Genomic DNA, 21132 nt, shown 5'->3' on the forward strand with positions numbered 1-21132 from the left:
CCAAAACTGGTGTTCAGGAACCCATCGTTGAGCCCATCCTGTTCTTTTCTGGGAAATGCTAGGGACGGCCATCACTAATGGATATGTTGGCTGGCCACTGTGATAGCCTCCTTTACTTAGGTGATCGACATTCTTGGTGAATCTTCCTCATAGATATGGGGCAGAGGTTAGCGTCTTGCCCTCTTTGAGTCATGAAACACATGGTAGAAAGTCATGACTGGCGCTCAGTGCTGCCAACAATATTCACACTATAAATATTCCCACTACAGTCTGGTTCTAACGTATGACCTGGTCATATACTCTGGCAGCAGTGTCGCAGGCTTTATTGGATGCAGATTTCCTACAGGTATACTGCCTCCTAGTGGACCTCAAGGGATACTGCCTAGTGAATGCCAAGTCCTTTCAGACCTTCTCACTCATCAAGCCAAATTATTGGCCCCACACCTGGACTCTGTGACTGTCAGGCAATGAGTTCCCGGCCATTATTATGCTGCAGTTCTCCACAGACACCCTTAGCATGGCATACTTCACCACATTCCCCTTCAAGGACCACTGCTGCATGCCCAGACTGACAGCTCCTACCCAATCAACTCCAATTGCCGAGGAGGAGTTCAGGAAAATGGAGATGGGGATCATCCAGTGTTCAGACAGTCTGTGGCCCTCTCCGCTGCACATGGTGTCCAAGTCGGCTGGAGGCCATGCAGCGACTACAGAAGGCTCAGTGATGCCACTATCTAATGCCACACATTCAGGACTTTAGGGCCGATTTCCATGGAAAAATTGGAAATCAGAGGTAGAGAGAGTGAGCAAACTTAAGATTTCGGGATTCACTATCTTGAAGGATCTTTCCTGAACCCAACACACTAATGGTGTTGTGAAGAAAGCACATCAGTGCCTCTATTTCCTCATGAGTTTGGTATGGCACCAAAAACCCTGGCAAATGTTGGAAAGTATGGTGAATGGCTGCATCATGGTCTGGTATGGGGAAACCTATACCCATGAGCGTAAAACTCTGCAAAACGTAGTGGACACAGCTCAAGACATCACAGGAAAAACCATCCCCACCATCGAGAACATATCTTGGGAACATTGCCGTTGGAGAGCAGCAGCAATCATCAATGATCAACACCACCCAGCACACACACACTGTTCTCGCTGCTGCCATCAGGAAAGAGGTATCGGTGCCACAAGACCCGCATCAGCAGGTACATGAACAGCTGCTCCCCCTCCACCATTGACTCCTCAACAGCACAATCAGGGACTAATTTAAGTACTCTGACTTGCTTTTTTCTTCTCTCTCTGTATTACACTGTTTGTTTACATTTCTTTATTTGTTTCCATTTTTACGTTGAGTACATTTTTTTGCACTTCAAGTGGTAATTCTGTCTCACCTGCAGGAAAAAAGAATCTCAGAATTGAATGTGATGTCATGTATGTACTCTGACAATAAATCTGACTTCTGAAGACTGCAGATGCCAGAATCTGAGGTCCAGCACATTCTGATGGAGAAAAATGCTGAAGGATGTTTGTACAGGAACATTGTAAAGAAAACAGGGTGGGAGGGAGGAGGCAGGGCCTCACATTATAGACCAGTTTTCATTTTAGCTGTAAATATTGAAGAACCTATTTCTGGTTGATGTACTTGATACTCCGTGTGCTCGCATCATGTTTATTGGATGTAAAAGCTGTTTAACCCTCAGTCTGAATCAGTGTCTTTTCTCTGATCCTATTCCACACATTAAATAATTATTCACTGCAGCCACTCCTCATGGAACTGATTTCCATATCCTCATCACTCTGCGGCTGGTATCAACAAAACACACCAGAATCAACTGTGGTACAAGGATGTGAATTACTGAGGTGAATCCCCTCTATTTACCATGCATCTGCCCTGGCCCCTTCCCTTCCATAATGCAACAAGATTAGGACTCCCCTCATCCTCCCCAAACCACACCAAACACATCATTCTCTGATAGTTCTGCCACCTCATCAGGTTTTCACCAATAGATCCCCTCTCTGCTTTCCATAGCGTTTGCTCCCTCAGCAACTCCCTCATCTACTTATCCCTTCCCACTAAATGCCCCCCTTGGTACTAATGTTTTTGTCCACAAGTAGTCCTATACTTCCACACACACCTTCTCCATCATGGCTATTTGGTACCCCCAAACAGTCCTTCCAAGTGGATAGCCAGCATCTTCTTCCGGGGGCGAGAGTATCAAACAGTTCTTCTCTACATCAAGTCCCCTCCCTCCTTTCTCTACCTATCATCTCCTACCTTTGCCACCCCCATCCCCTCTCCTACTCTTTTGCTCAGATGCCTGCTGACATTTTTCCATACTTTGATGAAGGGCTCAAGCCTGAAAAACCTTTCCGACTTATAAAGGACACTGACCTGCTGAGCTTCTACAGTATTTTGTGTTTTAGTTTTTTTCTGTATTGGAAAGACTGGATGCAGATTGGGAGATCGCTTTGCTGAGCACCTTCGCTCTGTCTGCAACAATGACAGGAATCTCCCAGTGGCCAAGCATTTCAATTCTGCACCTAACTCGTGGGCTGACGTGTCTGTCCTTGGCAAACCAAGACCACCCGTAAATTGGAGGAGCAACACCTAATTTTCCATCTGGGTATTCTCCAACCTGGTGTCATTAACATCGACTTCCCTGGTTTCTGCTAGCCCACTCCCCATTATCCTTTTCTTTCTTCTTTCCTCCAGCTTTCCACCCCTTCCCTCTTTCAGAGCCACCCCCAACCCCATTTTCTGGTGCACCTTTCCTTATCCACCTATTACCTCCTGCCTGTGGGACTGTGCTCCACTCCCTGCCCACACATTTTGTTTGGGCATGGGCATCTGCCTATATTTTGTTCATACCTTGATCAAGCGCTCAATCCCAAAACGTTAGCTATGTCTCTTTTTCTTTGCTACAGAAATAACTCTTTTTGACTTTGAATTTCTCCAGGTTTGTGTTTTTACTTCAATTACTGTGTCTGCAGACTTTCATGTTTTACTCCTCAAACACCAGAGGACATCTTAACAAGGTGAGGGGAGGAAAGTTTAGGGGCGACATCAGGTGTAGGGTTTTTTATAAACATACAAAGTAGTGGGTTCCATGATACTTCACATCCAGTTCCCTGCAAGGTTTCTCTCAATACCTCTGTTTGTCGTTATCTGCTCCCAAGATGAGGACTTCAGTCTAGATATTCCAAGATGTTCTCCTTCTTCAGAAATTGTGACTTCCCCTCCACTACCATCAACTCAGCCCTTATCTGCATCTCCACCATTTCCTACCATATCTTCCCTGGGCCCTCTACCCCTTGACTAATGGTTCTCAGCCTTTTTCAGTTTAAGGCCCATGTGGCTAACATGCCATGGCCCACTAATGGCAATGACTGAGTAATATTTTCAAGTCAAAGGCAGCTCTGTAAGAAACAGATCTTTATCTAATTTAAAGTATTTTATTTAACATTTTTAAAGACCCACATGGAAACATGCTGTGGCCCACTGGTTGGGAACCTCCTGCCTTACACACAATAAAACCAGGATTCCCCTTGACCTCACCTTTCACCCCACTAGACTCCACATATTATCTTCTATCATTTCTGTCACCTACATAATCCCACCACCAGACACCCTCTCCACCTTCTGTAAGGACTGCTCTCTCCATGTCCACTCACCCCTTCCCACTAATTGCTCCCTTGGCAATTACCCCAATGGCTGCAAAAAGTGCCACATGTGCCCCCATCTCCTTGCTCACCACCATTCAGGGCCCCAAACAGTCCTTCCAAGTGAAGCAACAGCTCACTTGTGAATCTATGGATGTTATCTACTGCATCCGGTGCTCCTATTGTGGCTTCTACATCAGAGAAACTGGACACAGACTGGGAGATCACTTCACTGAGCAACGTCGCTCTGCCAATCAATGACAGCCATCTCCCGGAGGACAACTATTTCAATTCTGTGCCGCACTCGTGTGCTGACATGCCTGTCGATGGCCCCATGCATTACCAAACCAAGGCCATCTATAAATTGGAGAAGCAACACTTTTGTCTGGGCATTCTCAACTGGATGGCATTAACATCGACTTCTCCAGTTTCTGCTAGACTAATCCCTATTCTCCCTCTCTTCCCCATCCCTCTCTCTTCTTTCTTTCAGCTCTCCACCCGCTTTCCTCTCCATTCATGGAGCCATCCCCCACCCCCCTTGCTGGTGTGCCCATATCAACCTAATATCTCCTGCCAGTGGGCCTGCCTACCCTCCAACCAGGCAGCTTTCCTACATTTTGCTCATACCTTCAAGAAGGGGGTCAAGCCTGAAACATTGGTTATGTATCTTTATCTTTGCTATATAAAGGATACTGTTTGACCTGCTGAGTTTTTGCTTCATTACTCAATGATTCTATTGCCAACACTTGTGATCATTGGTTAAAGAACAGATAGGTTATGGTCACCCATTTGCTTTAGAAAACTGGGTTGCTGAAAAGATAATAATTCCACCCCCCCCCCCCACCTGAATAGGTTCATTTATTCAATCACTTAAAACAAATCCAGAAACATAATTATGCAGATAGAAAATTGAGTGACAAATGTTACAATGAGATGATGTTTTTTTCTTTTCCAACTTAACATAACTTTCAGTTTCAAATGAATAAATCTTCTGCACCTTTACTTTATCCACATTATGATAAGAAAATATTTGCACATATGGGAGAGGACACAACTAAGGATGTTGACCTGCCTTAAAGCCAACAGATGATTCATGAGAAACATTTCCACCTAATGTGCTTCCAGACCATTCCTGAAGGAAGGACTGTCACTTGAAGCCTGGGAATTGAAGTTTATGAATTTTTGAAAGTACCAGGACAGGACTGGATCATTGGACTTTGTAAACTAGAGCAAAGGCTGTGCCATAACAGGAGCAAAATGTCTGGTTAATAAACTTGATGATGCAGAAAAGGTTTCCAGATTGAAGTATTTGAGTCAGGCAAAGAAATGGGATAGTCCTCCTTCAAGCAGAGAAGCTGTGTTCCAAGCCATCGTCCAGTCAAAATGAACAAAGAAAAGCAGTCCTCAGTGTGGTTACTGGCAATTTAAATGGAGGTAGAAACCTCAGGCCAAAATTTTGAAGTGTTGTCTAAAAAAAAAATGTGGACATTCGATATCCTTGCAAGTCAGGGGAATGATAAATTGCAATTTAATCACAAACCACATTTCTTGAAGATTGCATTTGTTTTTTTTTAAAAAAAGATGACATAAATAATCCACAGAACAAAATAAGAAAGTGTAGAAAAATAGCACAATTCACTACCAAAGCCAGAGTCAAGTAATAAAAAGAGAACTTGGAATCCAAAATAAAAATTAAGCCAGGCTGGGCACACCATGGAGGTCTGGTCTTCACGACAACTGTTTGACCATGTTGATGTGTAGTGAACACATTGTTTGGGGAGCATAGATTTTAACTATCTGCCTTGTAGAATTGATAGGGGAAACTTTCAGAAGAGAACTGGGTCTAAGCAACACCTTTGGTTTAGTGCTAACCTTTGCCTGAATCACAAGTTCTTCCATCACCCAGGTAAATACTGGCTGTGCGATGATGGGATGAATGTCCTCCAGGATCTACTGCTTTCTTTACTGTACTGTTGTCATGCAGAGAATGAATTGCCCCCTCAAACCCAAGTCACTGCAGAAATCATGGAATACAGGCTTGGAGTGGAGAAAGGTGTGGGCGAGGGACAGCCACAAATGCCACTGTTTCCATAGGTTGGAGATGGAAAGTGGTAACTGTTGTTATAAATCATTCCCAATTTTTCTTACTGGATGCAGTGAGACTGACCCTACCATATTGAAGTAACAGAGAAGGAAGGGGTGTGCAGGTGGGTGAGAGAGAGAGAGAGAGAGACACACACACACACATACACACACACTGAGACAGAGACAGAGAGACAGTAGCAAGAGCAACTGAACCCCTTCTCTCACAGCTTGAGCCCATCCTCATGAGATACTGATGAGGTTTCAACATCAAGAGTCCCAGAGTTTGTTGAAGCCTGAAAGGCAAGATGTATACTGCATGAAGAAACAGAGAAGGTGCTATATATTACACAAGCTTTACAAAAGTAACTAAAATTGCACATTGGTTTCAATCAACACAATACCTCCCCTGCTCTCAGAAGGAAGGTGATGACATACAAATATACAACTTATTAGTAGGGACTGAAACATCACTGAGAACAGATCTACACTGTTGTCTTCGATTGGTGTGCCTGTTTTCAATACATTTGCTCTTGGCTGGTGTGCACATACCAGTCACTGCCCCAGGGCCAGTCATTTAAACAGTCCTTGGGTATAGATAGGGTCATGGCAGGAGTCTTCTCACCAGGAGCTTTCAGGGGTCCAGCAGCGTATCTGCTCTTTAATCCTAGCTGCAGTCAGTCGGCTGCATGGCCAAACTGTAGTAGAGTTTGAGCCACAGGTCCCAGGTGCAAGGTGAATCCCTGACTCATGCCAACCCTCGGGTTTTCAAGCATCGGAGAGACTTCACTCAAATTCACACAAGTCTCTATTTCTGGCATGGCTTTTTGAAAAGACACAGCTAGATTTATCAATGAAAGTGCAGCTCCATCCACTGTACTTGTGAGGTACACACATTGCTTTGCACTCCAAACTAGTCATAGGAGTAAGGGAGCCCCTCTTCCAATGCAAAGCAGCACCATTTTATTTTGAGCCTTACCGGGTTGAAGGCTTGAATCTGCATTTACCTGGGAGAGGATGGCGAGAAAGATGGTAGGAGCTCTATAACTTTTCAAAGTAGGTTGATTTTGTTTGCATGAATCAAACCCCCACACCCCCCCCCCCGCTTCCCTCCAGGGCCGAAAGAGACTAAGGTTGATACCTGGGATCTTCTGCTCTGTGGAGCTCAGTACCACTGGGACCTCTATCGAAGAACAGAGGGCTGGAGAGGAACACAAAGGGAAAGTGCAAAGAAACATATGGTCACTTCACAAGCAGTCACCAGTTCCTTGCGGCCCTTCTGACACCTCCCTTTACAAAGATTCTCTATTTAGCGTTCTGTCTTTGAAGTTCCTTCAAGTTTTCAGTCCTTGCAAATTTACAAAATTAACTGTTTGGGCTGGATTACTTCGCGATGGTTGAAGATCGAATTTAAACTTCCTTCACTGATGCAATGATGTATGTGTGAGGCAGGGGTGGCAATGGGGGCTTTCCTCTTTCAAAAATGCTCTCACTCTTCACTCAGCAGGCAGCAATGCCACACTGACTCACAGACCCCTTCAATGTAATAATTTCATTGTATGAATGTGTGGCTCAGGTTTGTTGCAGGTTCACTGCCTAAAAGCTGGATTTCTTGTGGGAATCTAGAGATAGAAAGAAAAATGTCAATAAAACATCAAATGGTGAGGCAGAGGTGTTGGCTTAGTCTTTATCAGGCAACTTCCAAATCCTGCACGGTGGTCATTCTCTGTTGCCTTGGGAACATCTTTGCTTTTCAAAGTGGATGCAAAGTTCCTAGGTTGTGGGAAAATAATGTGGAGGGAGAGACACAAGAGGTTGACAAAACCTTTGTATTCCTGAAGGCACATAAAATCATTGACCCCCCCCCCGCCCTTTCACACCGCAAACAGCATCTTTCAGCTGCTCCCATCGGGGAAGAGACCCAGGAGGATCAGAGCCAGCACCACCAGGCTGAAGAACAGCTTCTTCCCACAGGCAGTGAGAATGCTGAACATCCAAAAGAACTGCTCACATTCACCGTCCCAGACTCTCATATCTACAAAACAATATTTATTTATTTGTGTAGACGAATACGTGTTCTACGTATGTATTGTTTGTCTGTATGTGTGATAAGTCTGGTTGTGGGTCTAGGTGTTTTGCAGTAAATTGAAGTCATAGGTAAATTTCTGTACCTTTCACCTATTTGGGAAGTTTGTCCCAAGCAGAGGAGGGCACTGGGAATTTGCCAGCTTTTATGATCTGCTGTTAGGCCACACTGCAAGAGGGGAGTGGACAGTGGCGATGGAACCAATTCGCTTTGTCAAGGATTCCGGGTAGGATTACCACATCACCAGTTTCCCCGTATGCCTTCAAAGAGATGGAAGCACGCACACTCCTTACCATTACTGGTCTGCTCAGAGCCTCCATCTATCTGGACACGTAGGTGTAGGTGCGGGGGGACGATTGCGAACCATCACCCTGCTCAGAGGGCACATTCAGGAAATCCCAGATCAGGATGGTGTCATCGTGAGAGCTGCTGACTATCTGGAACTCATCAAACTGAAGCCGGAATACTCGCCCAGAATGCTCCTGAGAGAGGGAGGGAGAGAGAGAGAGAGAGAGAGAGAGAGAGAGAAAGAGAGAGAGAGAGAGAGAGAGAGAGAGAGAGAGAGAGAGAGAGAGATCACACAAACACTAAATCCAAGGCTTATTGAGTGATGAGCAATACTCTCCCCACTTCTATCGGAGAACCTGAATAGACCAAACATTAGGTTCTAGATTCACAATCGTCACACTGCACTTTCTCATCAGGCAGAAGTGCCCACCCAGTGGGGGGGTCATTGGAGTACAATGGGTCAAGACTCAGGTTCAACCCCAACCACTGGTGCTGCCTTGTGTGGAGTTTTCATATGGTTTCCCCCGGTGCTCTGGACTCCTCTCACATCCTAAAGATGTTTGTGTTGGTAGGTTAATTGGGTGCTGTAAATTGCCCCTAGTGTGTAGATGAGGAGCAGAATCCTAGAGGATGGGGATAGTTTTAGAGGACTAGTGTAGGACTGGTGTTAATGGCACTTGATGGTCAATACAAACTCAGTTCTCAAACTCAGGCTGAAGGAGTTTTTTCATTTGTATGACTATAACCCATGGCTGAGGTGTATTTTAGACTGGATAGACAAAAGCTTTGGGCAACTACCTGCTGATTCTTCTGACATTATCTTCCGATACAATCACCTTTGGTCATTTCAACTGAAGTGAACATTGTGATTGTGTGGCTAGGAACAATTTCAATGCTATTTATAAACTTGCTGATGACACACAGTTGTCGGCAGAATCAGAAATGACAATATCACACCAACACTGGGGCGAGATGGATCAGCTCATTGAGGGGTGTCACACCAACACTGGGGGGAGATGGATCAGCCCATTGAGGGGTGTCACACCAACACTGGAGTGAGATGGATCAGCTTGTTGAGGGGTGTCACACGAACACTGGGGGGAGATGGATCAGCTCATTGAGGGGTGTCACACCAACACTGGAGGGAGATGGATCAGCTTGTTGAGGGGTGTCACACCAACACTGGGGGGAGATGGATCAGCCCATTGAGGGGTGTCACACCAACACTGGAGGGAGATGGATCAGCTTGTTGAGGGGTGTCACACCAACACTGGGGGGAGATGGATCAGCTTGTTGAGGGGTGTCACACCAACAACCTTGCACTCAACATTAGCAAAACCAAGGAGATGATTGTGGACTTCAGGAAGAAATCAGAAGAACACAAACCAGACTTCATTGAGAACTTAGCAGAGGACAGGGTTTAAAAACTTCAAATTCCTGGGTGTCAACATCTCCAAGAATCCTGGAGCCTCCACGTCGATGCAATCACGAAGAAGGCTCGCCAGCGGCTATACTTTATGCGGATTTTGAGGGGATTCAGTATGTCTCTGAAAACTCCTACAGGTGGTCCATGGAGGGCATTCTATCTGGTTGCATCAGTGTCAGGTATGGAGGTTCCAGTGCTCAGGTCAAGAAAAAACTCCAGAGGGTTGTGAATTCAGCTTGTGAAGTCATGGCCACCAGTCATCATTTATCATATCTATGAGAGGCGGTGTCTTAAGAAAGCAGCCTCTATCCTCAAGGACCCCCACCACCCAGGCCAGGCCCTCTTCACTCTGCTACCATCGGGAAGGAGGTACAGGAGCCCGAAGGTGAGCACTCAGCGAAAATGAGCACAAGGACGGCTTCTTCCCATCTGCCATCAGATTCCTGAATGATTAATTAACTATAAACATTGCCTTACTTTGACTGTCTTGCACTATTTTTTATTTATTTCATAAGGTTGTTTAAATGTTTTCACTGTAATGTCACAAAACAATGAATTTCATGACGATAATTCTGAATCTACTCCCTTCCCATAACAAAGAGCATCGTTCCTTCGAGAAGAAGAGATTACTCGTTATCCGGTCTCACTGGAGCACCTCTGTGCAGAGAAGGTTGCAGATTGTAAACACTTTTGTTTTTAAATTTTAAAAAAAATTTTCACACTGTGAACCATATCAATCAAAATACATACAAACATTTCCCTCTTAAATATATAGTGGCATTTTCTCCCCTTTTGTCCCCCCTACCTTCCCTTCCCCCTTCCCACCCCCCTCCAAACCCATTAAACGTTCAACATATACAATACAATAAAACCATTAAACAATGTCATCACACAATGAAAATAAACAAGAAAAATGTGTCATCTACTTTTACACACTGGATCAAGTCATTTTGTCTTCTTACCATTTTATCATTTTAGGGGGTGGAGGTCCGCGGTAGGCCCTCTCTGTTGTGTTCCATGTACGGTTCCCAAATTTGTTCAAATAATGTGACTTTATTTTTTAAATTATATGTTATTTTTTCCAATGGAATACATTTATTCATTTCCATATACCATTGCTGTACTCTCAAGGCTCTCTTCTGGTTTCCAAGTTGACATTATACATTTTTTTGCTATCGCTAAGGCTATCATAATAAATCTTTTTTGCGCTTCATCCAGCTTGAAGCCTAACTCTTTACTTCTTATATTACTTAGAAGAAAGATCTCTGGATTTTTTTGGTATGTTGATTTTTGTGATTTTTTTTTAATACCTGATTTAGATCTTCCCAAAACTTTTTCACTTTCTCACATGCCCAAATTGCATGTACTGTTGTTCCCATTTCCTTCTTACAGTGAAAACTTCTATCTGATAATGTTGGATCCCATTTTTTTAACTTTTGGGGCGTGATATATAATCTGTGTAACCTCGTGTTTATTATATTCTTCATAGTTCCAGAGCATAACTTTTCCCATATTTCATTTTTTATCTTTATGTTTTTTCCCAATTTTGTTTGGGTTTATAGCTTATTTCATAATTTTCCTTCTCTTGCAGCTTGATGTACATGTTTGTTATAAATCTTTTTATGAACCTTGTTTCTGTAATCACATATTCAAAGCTGCTTCCTTCTGATAATCTCAGTCTGCTTCCCAATTTCTCCCTTAAGTAGGCTTTCAGTTGATGATATGCAAACATTGTACCATGAGTTATTCCATATTTGTACTTCATTTGTTCAAATGTTAATAAATTATTTCCCAAAAAAACAAATTCTATTCCTTAAATTCCTTTTCTCTCCCATTCTCTAAAGGAAAGGTTATCTATTGTGAAAGGGATTAGTTGATTTTGCGTCAATAATAATTTTGGTATTTGGTAATTTGTTTTTTTCCTTTCTAAGTGAATCTTCTTCCATATATTGAATAAATGATGCAGTACTGGTGAACTTTTATACTGCACCAGTTTTTCATCCCACATAAAGTATATGTTCTGGTACCTTCTCCCCTATTTGATCTAGCTCTATTTTAGTCCAATTTGGTTTTTCCCTTGTCTGATAAAAATCTGATAAATACCTTAATTGTGCTGCTCTATAATAATTTTTAAAGTTTGGTAACTGCAAACCCACTTGTTTGTACCACTCTGTAAATTTATTTCATGCTATCCTCGGTTTCCACCCCCTCCCCCATAAGAATTTCCTTATTATTCTCTTTAGTTCATTGAAGAATTTCTCAATTAGGGAATTGGCAACGATTGAAATAGGTATCCTTGGGAAGATATTCATTTTAATGCAATTTACAATCAATGTTAGTGGCAATTCTTTCCAATGTTCTACGTCATCCTGTAATTTCTTCATTAATGGCTGATAATTTAATTTGTATAGGTGGCTTAAATTATTATCTAATCTAATACCTAGGTATTGGATTGCTTGTGTTTGTCATTTAAATGGTGATTCTTTCTTAAATTCTGTGTAATCCGCATTATTCATTGGCATCGCTTCACTTTTATTTGCGTTGATCTTGTACCCCGATATTTCTCCATATTCCTTCAATTTCTTACGTAGTTCTTTTATTGATATTTCTGATTCTGTTAAGTATACTATGATGTTATCTGCAAATAAACTGATTTTATACTCCTCCTTTAGTTTTATCCTTTTATTTTATTTTCTGTTCTTATCAGTTCTGCCAAGGGTTCTATTGATAAAGCGAAAAAGTGGACATCTCTGCCTAGTTGACCTGCTTAATTTAAATTGGTTCGATAAATATCCATTTACTGTCACCTTCGCTAATGGTCCATTATATAATGCTTTATTCAAATTAATATATTTTTCTGGTAGGTTGAACCTCTGTAATACTTTGAATAAATAATTCCATTCTACCCTGTCAAAGGCTTTTTCTGCATCTAAAGCAACAGCCATTGTTGGTATCTTATTTCCTTGAACAGCATGGATTTAAATTAATGAACTTACAGACATTATCCGCTGTTCATCTTTTCTTAATAAATCCAGTTTGATCTTGTTTTACTATTTTTGGTACACAGTCGGCCAATCTGTTTGCTAATAGTTTTGCTATTATCCAGATTGTACACACTTTAAGAGGGGAATTTGATTCAGTAAAAGGAATTGAGCTGGAGGTGCTGTTTGCTCGAGAGTCCAATGGGTTTAAGGGATAACTCCTGAGAAGTGGAACATGAAGTTCTTACCACTAGAGTCCGCAAGCAAAGGGTCCCAGCTGGCGATCGGGGGTCCAATGCAGCCACCAAGTCCCAAACCTTAATTTTGCTTTGAAACAAGAAAAAAAGAGATCAATCAAATTAAATTAAAGCACTGCACTGACTGACCACGGCCCAGAGACACCCTGTGTGTGCGTCAGCAGGTTGCCTGACCATGCATGGTCATTTTGCCTAAAATCCTCCAGGGGGGCAGGAGGAATCTTGTCCAGTGGCTGAATGCTGGTCTGGCAGCTCAGCTGGTGTTAACTGTTCCAGGATGGCGGAGCATGGATTGACTGCTCCATTCAACTCTTGAAGCCCACCACATGACAAACCAATGACAGCTGAAAAAACGCAAGATTATAGATGGAGGAATCTAGATCAATGACTGCTGGCACCTCCTCTGTGACCTAACATGCCAAGACCTGTCATCCGTCAGGCCCTGCTTCCAAAGCGACCCAGGCTAGCTTCTTGTCTGGCCAATGCCTCCATTCTTGCATGTTCATGTTCCTCCATAGACTCATCCCTCCAAACCTCTATAATCTCCTCCCAACCAAGCTGAAAAATTTCTACACTCCTCCAATTCTGACCTCTTGATCATTTCTAATTCCCAATGCTTTGCCATCACTGCCAATGTGCTCAGGAATTCCTGCTCCAAATTCCCCCGTTTTCTCATCAAAGATACACCTTGACCTCCATGCCAAGCCAAATATTTGGTCACCTGCTTACTTCCACAAGAAAAAAAAACGATGGCACCGTTGGAGCTGTTGTAATGACAGTGACAGTGCTGGTACGGACCTGTGGAGAGCAGGGAGTGAAGACACAGCGCTCCCACAGGGTCCAACCACCCAGTCTGACTGCTGTCAGCTCCACATGGGTTTTAAATGGTTGATTAAAGGAGTGGATAGTAATTTTATTTAAAATCCTCCGACTGTGTGGTCTGCGTCCAAGATGGTGCCGCTTATGATCGGCAACAGCCAAAAAGTTGCACACTCTGGGGAAGTGGCGGACTGGTGCAGGGCACCAGAAAACATGGTGACCACAGCCGGTATGAGAAGAAGCAGAGGAGACAACCCACAGGTTGATAACCATAGCGGCAGACCAGGGGTTTTGCGTCTGAGGAATATACAGGTGGCGGTGCTGTTGATGACTGGAGGAGAGGAATCCATGCAAGTTGTGGGCTGGAGATTGTGGTCAAGGGACTCACACCAGGGGCGAACTGCTGGACACTGGCTCAAGACTGGCTGAAGTTATCAGAACTGGATGTGAGGGTGCTGAAGAGTTCCTGATTGTGGAACTAGAGCTTGGGTTGCCGAAAGTTTGGACTGGAGTCTGTGTGGCTGGGGAGGCTGTGGGAGCACTGGAGGTAAATCCTCAGACACTTGGTGATTCTGGCGGGAATCTCTTTTGCTTCTCTTTCACTGACTAAGAGGCTCTTCAGGCAATTTTTGCTGAAGGCAAATCTGTCCGCTTTAGAGCAAACAAAAGGTAATTTAATTTAATATGACACTTTTTAAATCACATGACAATAAATTAAATCTTGAAACATGAAAGTTTCCAGACACCCTGGTTGAAGTAAAAAGACAATGCTCAAAAAGTGCACTTTATACAGCAAAATTAAAGATACATAACCAATATTTTGGCCCTGAACCCTTCATCAAGGTAAGAGCAAATGTAGGCAGGGGGAGGAGCACAGTGCCAAAGGCAGGATGTAATAGGTGGATAAGGAAGAGAGGACACACCACCAGTCAGGGGGAGGGAGATGGCTGGTGAATGGAGAGAGGAGATGAATAGCTGGAGGAAATGAGACAGAGGGAAAGGGAAGGGAGGGAGAAGGGAGAGTATGCTAGCAAAATCTGGACGTTAATGATAGAGACATCCAGCTGGAGAGTGCCCAGACAGAAAATCAAGTGTTGCTCCTCCAATTTATAGGTGGTTTTGGTGGGACAGTACGAGGCCATGGATAGACATGTCAGCATGGGAGTTTGGTGCAGGAGTGACCTGTGCTTTTATCAGAAGCATTCCCAGGAAGAGCCTGCAGTGAAAGGTATTAAATAATTAAGTTGTTGGGATCTCCACTATACATAGATACTTCACTTTGGCCAGTGTGCTTCCCCTGGTACCATCTGTATAGTTTATGGAGAAACAGGAGGGACCACATGAACATCACTTCATCTGATCTGTTTACTTTCTCACTGCTGCTTGTCAACAAACAAGTCACTTTTTTTCCTGCATGATAATTGTGACAATTTAATAACTACAATAAAATCCTCTCTATCCGGAATTCAAGCAACTGGCAAAAAATTTGAGGAAAATAAACAAACAAAAAAAAGAAAAAAAAAATTAAATATAAGTTTACAATTCTAAACTTAAATGTCTCCGATGTAACACATAACCCTTTGGTGAAGGTGAGAGCAAATATTCAGCCAGCGGAGGGCCTTGATTGGGCTTTGCTCGTAGCAGCTGTTTGAATAAAGTTGTGCGAAATAGCAATGGGGTCACCCAGGATGAAGAGCTGGTTGATGCTGCTCGCTGTTGAGGTGACTCTCTTAAAGCGTCTCCTTATCCCTGCTTAGTAAGAGATTTTGTCTTTATTAGCATATTATTAAGTGAGGCTTTATGTAAACTTGGGAGAGGGAGTTAATTACGATGGCGGTACGGTTAGCAAAATGCTGTTATAGCGCTAGCGACAGGTATTCAAATATAAATTTAAATTTTTAAAGTTAGGTAATTACCTGATTAAAGAGAATTTTACACAATTAAGGACTACAATACTGATATTTTTTAAATTATTTTACATTTTGCATTGTAAGTGAGTCTCAAGCATCCGAAAATTTTGCACATCCAGTTTACTGTACTTGATTGGCTATGAAGTTCCTTGGAATGTTTTACTTACCCATCGTAGGCTCCACTAACTATCCGTTTGTTGTCAAAACGGATGCATCGAACCAGTTCTTCATGACCTTCCAGGACCCGCAGGCAAGCACCACACTCAATGTCCCATAACCTACAGCAGAGAGAGGTGAGGGGTCGAAATTGAAGCTGATGTCCAATCACATTTGCAAAAGCTCACAAATCGTGTTCCAAACCCAGCAGGGGTCTCCATATTTCCCGACCAAACACCAGGAAGCCATTTTGCTCTTTGAGTCAATGCCATTGCACAGAGCAATCACATTCTTCCCCTGATTGCAAATTATTCACCCCATCGTTTCATTAACTCACCACCTCTCCTTTTTATTACTCAGATATATACTAGGGACATCTTGCAGCCCATTGATCAGCACACCTTTGGAAAATGCACATGGCCACAGGCAAACTCTATAAAAACAGTGCTGGAGGTCGAGATTGAACTCTGGTTGCTGGAGCCATGAGACAGCTACACTATTTGCAATGCCACAGTATTTTATTAAAAAGGAGGGTACTGGTAAATGGGATCTGCAACCAAAGGTAGATCGGCTGTGGAGACTATTCTACCCCATCTCTCCCCTCTTCCAGAGCTCTTGAAACCCTACCCTTTACCTAGAGCAGGAGTGGCCAAACTTTCAATTTTTAATTTAGAGGTACAGCACAGTATCAGGTCATTTCGGCCCATGAGTCCAATTAACCTACACACGTGGGCCGAAATGACATGTTACTGTGCCATATGTTTAACTTAAAAATTAAAAGGAGGGCCACCCCTGGGTTAGAGCTTTTGGTCAGCTCTTATCCCAATGACATGGTTTGATGTCAGATTTTGTTTGACTTCATATTTTGAAGATGTTTTTAAGGTTGAGATTTCTTAAATTGTCAGATAAACAGGAGAAAATAACAGGTTAACTTGGAGTAAACCATCGGAGAACATTTCCTAAGTTTTGACTCCATCCAACTTGCAAGAGATTAATGTGGTTTTGCTCCTTCTGTTTAACAGCAAGACGTGCCTGGAAATTCCTGCATCTCTGGAAAACAGTTGCACAATTAGATCGTTTACCGTTCCTGTGAATCCTACATCTTTGGAAATACTCAGCTTCAGATGAGACTGAAGTGTGGCCTCTCTGTCCTTATAAATGGATGCAAAAGATGCCATGGCCATTACTGGAAAACAGTGCTTGTCCTCGTCTCTTCATACTTATCCCCAATTCAGCATCTTTAAGAATAGTTATCAAATCAGTATCACATTTCCAATGCTTTGAGACGTTCCAAGATCGTGAAAGGTGATAAAACTTGCCCTTTTCTGCTAAAAATAAACATTTCAAGTGGTAACCTGAAGACATTTGTTATTAGAAATGGCCAAACCAGCAGTTTCCTGTTTTGGTGGGGATGACAGTTTGCAATAAATGCCCAAGAGACTTACCGGATTGTATTATCCGAGGAACCACTGACCACGAGCCTGTCCCGGTACTGCAGGCATGCGATGCCTCGCTTGTGTCCGTTTAACGTTCGGACAAACTCACAGGATCCAGTGTTCCACACCTAAATGAGAGTTGTGGGGGTTATGGACAAGGATGTTATTATAAGTAGACACAGGACACAATGAGGGAATAGTTTAGATTCCAAATTTCATCTTAAAAGAATTAAGAGAACAAAGTAACCTGGATAAATTTATTGATTGAGAAGAAATATGGAAGAATGGATTTTTAAGCTGAAAACTATAGGTGATTCATTTGGGTTTATTAAAAATATTCAGATTGTTATAAGTAATTGAAATGAAGGAAAATAAATGTAGAAAGATGGGGGAATTGAGAGCTAAGGAGGACTGGCAGAGTGGAGGCGTAGAGGTCTGGGGCAGATTAGAAATTATCATGGTGAACGGCAGGGCAGGCTTGAGGGGCTGAGTGCACTCCTTCCACTTTATCAATTTGCATTTTTGTATCCTGTCATGAAGAGTTCTAATATAATAGGAATACCATTTCTTCTAGAGGACCTATGGATCATTTCCACAGGTGAAGAAAAGTTCTCTCTTTAAATACTGAGGGAGAGAATGCAAGCTGATGACCCCAGAGCAGCATTGAGGGAATAACAGTGTATATTGTATTGTTAAAATGCTGTACTTCAGAGTTATACTGAGATTTCATCTGTTGGATGAAACCAAATTATAGATCAATAATTGTTCCTCAACCAAAATTGGATGCTCTGTCTGATGAGTTTATTACTTTATAAATTGTATCCTGGACTTCCTAATAGAAAGACCACAGTCTGTCCAGATTGGTAACAGAACCTCAAGAACCATAATTCTGAGCACTGGCACACCTCAGGGCTGTATGCTCAGCCCGCTTCTGACCCATAATTGCACTGCCAGATCCAGCTCCTGGCCTCATCAGCAACAACAACATGTTGTGCTACAGAAAAGATGTGGAAAATCTCATGATATGGTGCAATAACAATCTTTGTCTCAACATGGACAAAAGTAGATGATTGTGGACTTCAGGGATAATCACCCTCCACTACACATTAATAGATTGGTAGTAGAGAAAGTAGAGAGTACCAAGGTCCTCAGAGTCCATTTAAGTAGTGTCCTATCATGGACACACATCTCCTCACTTGTCAGGAAGGCGCAACAGTGACTGCAATTCCTGAGAAGACTGAGGCGTGCAAGGCTACTGGCCACCATTCTGTTAACTTTCTCCAGGAGCTGGCTGGCTGCATCACAGTGTGGTATGGTTGCTATAGAGCTGTGGATCAGAGGTCAATCCACAGGATCATAAGAGCAGTAGAGGGGACCACTGGGGTCTCCCTCTCCCCATTGACGTGATCTACCGGTATCGTTGTCTGAAGAGACTGTGCAAAATCATTAAGGACCCCTACCACCCCGCACACAGCATATTCTAGTTACTACTAAAAGATACAGGAGGATCAGAGCCAGCACCACCAGGCTGAGGAACAGCTTCTTCCCACCAGCAGTGAGACTGTCCAATGATTGATGAGCTGCTCATACAATTTATTTAATAATATTTATTTATTTTGATATATGTACTGAGACAGGGTATATAGAGTATATAGATATGTTCTTGGGAGATAAATTGGAAAAAGTTTGTTAGAGTAGGTCACATACAAACACTTTAAAACAGATCTTATATGAAATACTGGAGCTCTGCCCCATGCTAGACATATCGGCTACAAGAGCTTTGAAGAGTGCTCAAGAGACATTACTAATGGATTGTTGTGTACCAAAGGCAACAGATGAAAGAGCATGCTGGGGCCGCTGCTGTCTGGAAGAGAGTTGTAAGAGAGTCATGTGGTTTTGCAAGCAGAGAGTCAAACAGGCTTTCTCTCTGAGAGAGAGAGAGAGAGACAGAGAGAGAGAGAGAGAGAGAGAGAGAGAGAAAGAGAGAGGGGCAGAGATCACTTGACAGTGTTACATCCGGCAGAAGTAGCTGGGATTGGAACAGGACAAGCTGGAAAGACAATTTGGAAGACAGCCTGGTCAAAACACTTGTGGTTCATGAAAGAGGAGAGGACTGGTTGTCTAATATTTCACTTGGAATAAGTGAAACAAAAAGGAACTCTGTGGTGACCTGAAAGAAAGAAGTTATCACCTGGAGAACCCTGAAGGGGCAAGTTAAATCAGCAGGACACTGGAGTGGCTGATGGAAGTATATCAGTTGTGGATGGCCTAGAACAACAAATCTCTCTCTGAAAACAGACAAGAACCTTCCTGAGCGGTAACCATTTACCTTTCAAGCACCAAAGCCTGGTGAATTTTATAAATGTTAAATTCTGTGCATAGTATAAGAATTGTCTGCAACCAGTGAACTTAGGGGAATGAGAAGTGAGATTGGACTGTGAACCAAGAACTTTTCTAAACTTACACACACACATTACATACATGTGCACTTAGAATTAGAAGGGGGTTAAGTAAATTAGTGATAAGATAAAGTTTGATTCTATTTTAATGTTTAAAGATAATTAAAAGCAACTATTGTTTAAGTAACCATTTGTCTTGGTGAATATCTATTGCTACTGGGTTTTTGTGTTCTTCTAACATTTTATGGGGACTTGTCCGTTCGATTTGAAAATTGGAGTTTTTGTGATTTATTAGTTAATTGGTATTTTTTTCAAGCTAATTTAAAGCTTGTATGGAAAAACAGCAGCAATGGATGTTAATACATTTTTGTCACAGCCATCACCTGCAGAGCTGCAGAGCAAGAGGAAAGAGGAACTGATGGCTATTTCTAAGGCATTAAAACTGACTGAAGTTATGCATTGGATGAGGAAAATACAAGTATAGAGGATTACAATGAAATATTATATAGATGAGGGAAAATTTGTTGAGAAGGACTTAGAAAATTTTCCAGAGGACAGATCTATTGAATTGCAATTGGAATTGGAGAGATTGAGGATGGAAGAAGAAAGAGAGAAATAGAGGGTGTTGGAGATAATATGAGACAGACCAAGCTGAAAAACAAAGAGAAGAGGCTAAGAAACAGAGGAAACATGAGACAGAGAAAACTGAAAAATGGAGGAAATATGATTTAGAGGTAGCTGAAAATGGAGGGTGGGTGATGAAAGACAAAGAAAATATGACTTGGGAAAGATTGAAAGGGACAGATGGTTTCAATTAGTGAAGATAAAAATTGAAATGGAGTGAGGTAAGAGAAATGAGGCTGTAACTCCTGGGGAGAGCTTTTTGGTGAGTAGAGAGGTAAATCTAGTTCCTCCTTTTGATGAGGGAGATATAGATACATATTTTCATCTTTTTCAAAAGGTTAATGAGAGCTCAAGATGGCCAAAGGGAAAATGGCCCCTTACGCTCCAAAGTGTATTGAAGGGAAAAACACAAATTGCATCCTCTAGCTTGACTACAGAGCAAATGGGAAATTATGATACTGTTAAACAAGTAGTATTTAAAGCTGATGATTTGGCAAAAGAAGCATATAGATAAAAATTTTGGAATTTGGTGAAAACATGGAATCAATCTTATATGGATTTTTCTCTGAAGCAATCTGTATGTTTTGACCATTGATGCACCTGAAAAGGAATAAACAATGATTTTGACAGATTGAGAGAATTGATATTCATTGAGGAAATGAAAAGGTGTGTCCCAAAGGAGATTAAATTATACCTGGATGAGATAGACGTGGGGACGTGGCTACAAACGGCTAGATTAGCGGACAAATTTGCCCTAATTCACAAAGGTACATTTCAGAATAGTAAAACATTTTCAGGAAGTTAATGTGGAACAGATTAATAAGCCTTTTCAGAAGGTTATTGTGGAGCAGACTAGTAAACCTGAAATTAAGTCTGGAGAGAATGCAAAGAGAAAAGATGGTGGGAAAGGACAGAATTTCTGGATTTGTATGTCATTTTTGTAAACCTGGTCATGTTATTGCAAAATGTCTAGTATTTAAAAAGAGATGACAAAAGGAGGTTTTACCA

At 42.3% G+C, this 21132-nt stretch overlaps 1 protein-coding gene across 1 annotated transcript in view; it reads right to left on the reverse strand.

Annotated features, from left to right (window-relative positions):
* Positions 1–3433: 3433 nt before the first annotated feature.
* The window catches only part of LOC138750904 (F-box/WD repeat-containing protein 1A-like), a 33440-nt gene continuing 15741 nt past the window's right edge, over positions 3434–21132 (reverse strand). The window contains exons 7-11 of the mRNA XM_069913031.1: positions 17111–17229; positions 15677–15787; positions 12772–12850; positions 8122–8310; positions 3434–7364 (exon numbers count right to left, since the gene is read on the reverse strand). Coding sequence (XP_069769132.1) covers positions 8149–8310; positions 12772–12850; positions 15677–15787; positions 17111–17229 — 471 coding nt within the window. The 3' untranslated portion in view covers positions 3434–7364; positions 8122–8148. The remainder of the gene's footprint in view (positions 7365–8121; positions 8311–12771; positions 12851–15676; positions 15788–17110; positions 17230–21132) is intronic.

This window comes from Narcine bancroftii, unplaced genomic scaffold (assembly GCF_036971445.1).
Source record: "Narcine bancroftii isolate sNarBan1 unplaced genomic scaffold, sNarBan1.hap1 Scaffold_301, whole genome shotgun sequence".
NCBI lineage: Eukaryota > Metazoa > Chordata > Chondrichthyes > Torpediniformes > Narcinidae > Narcine > Narcine bancroftii.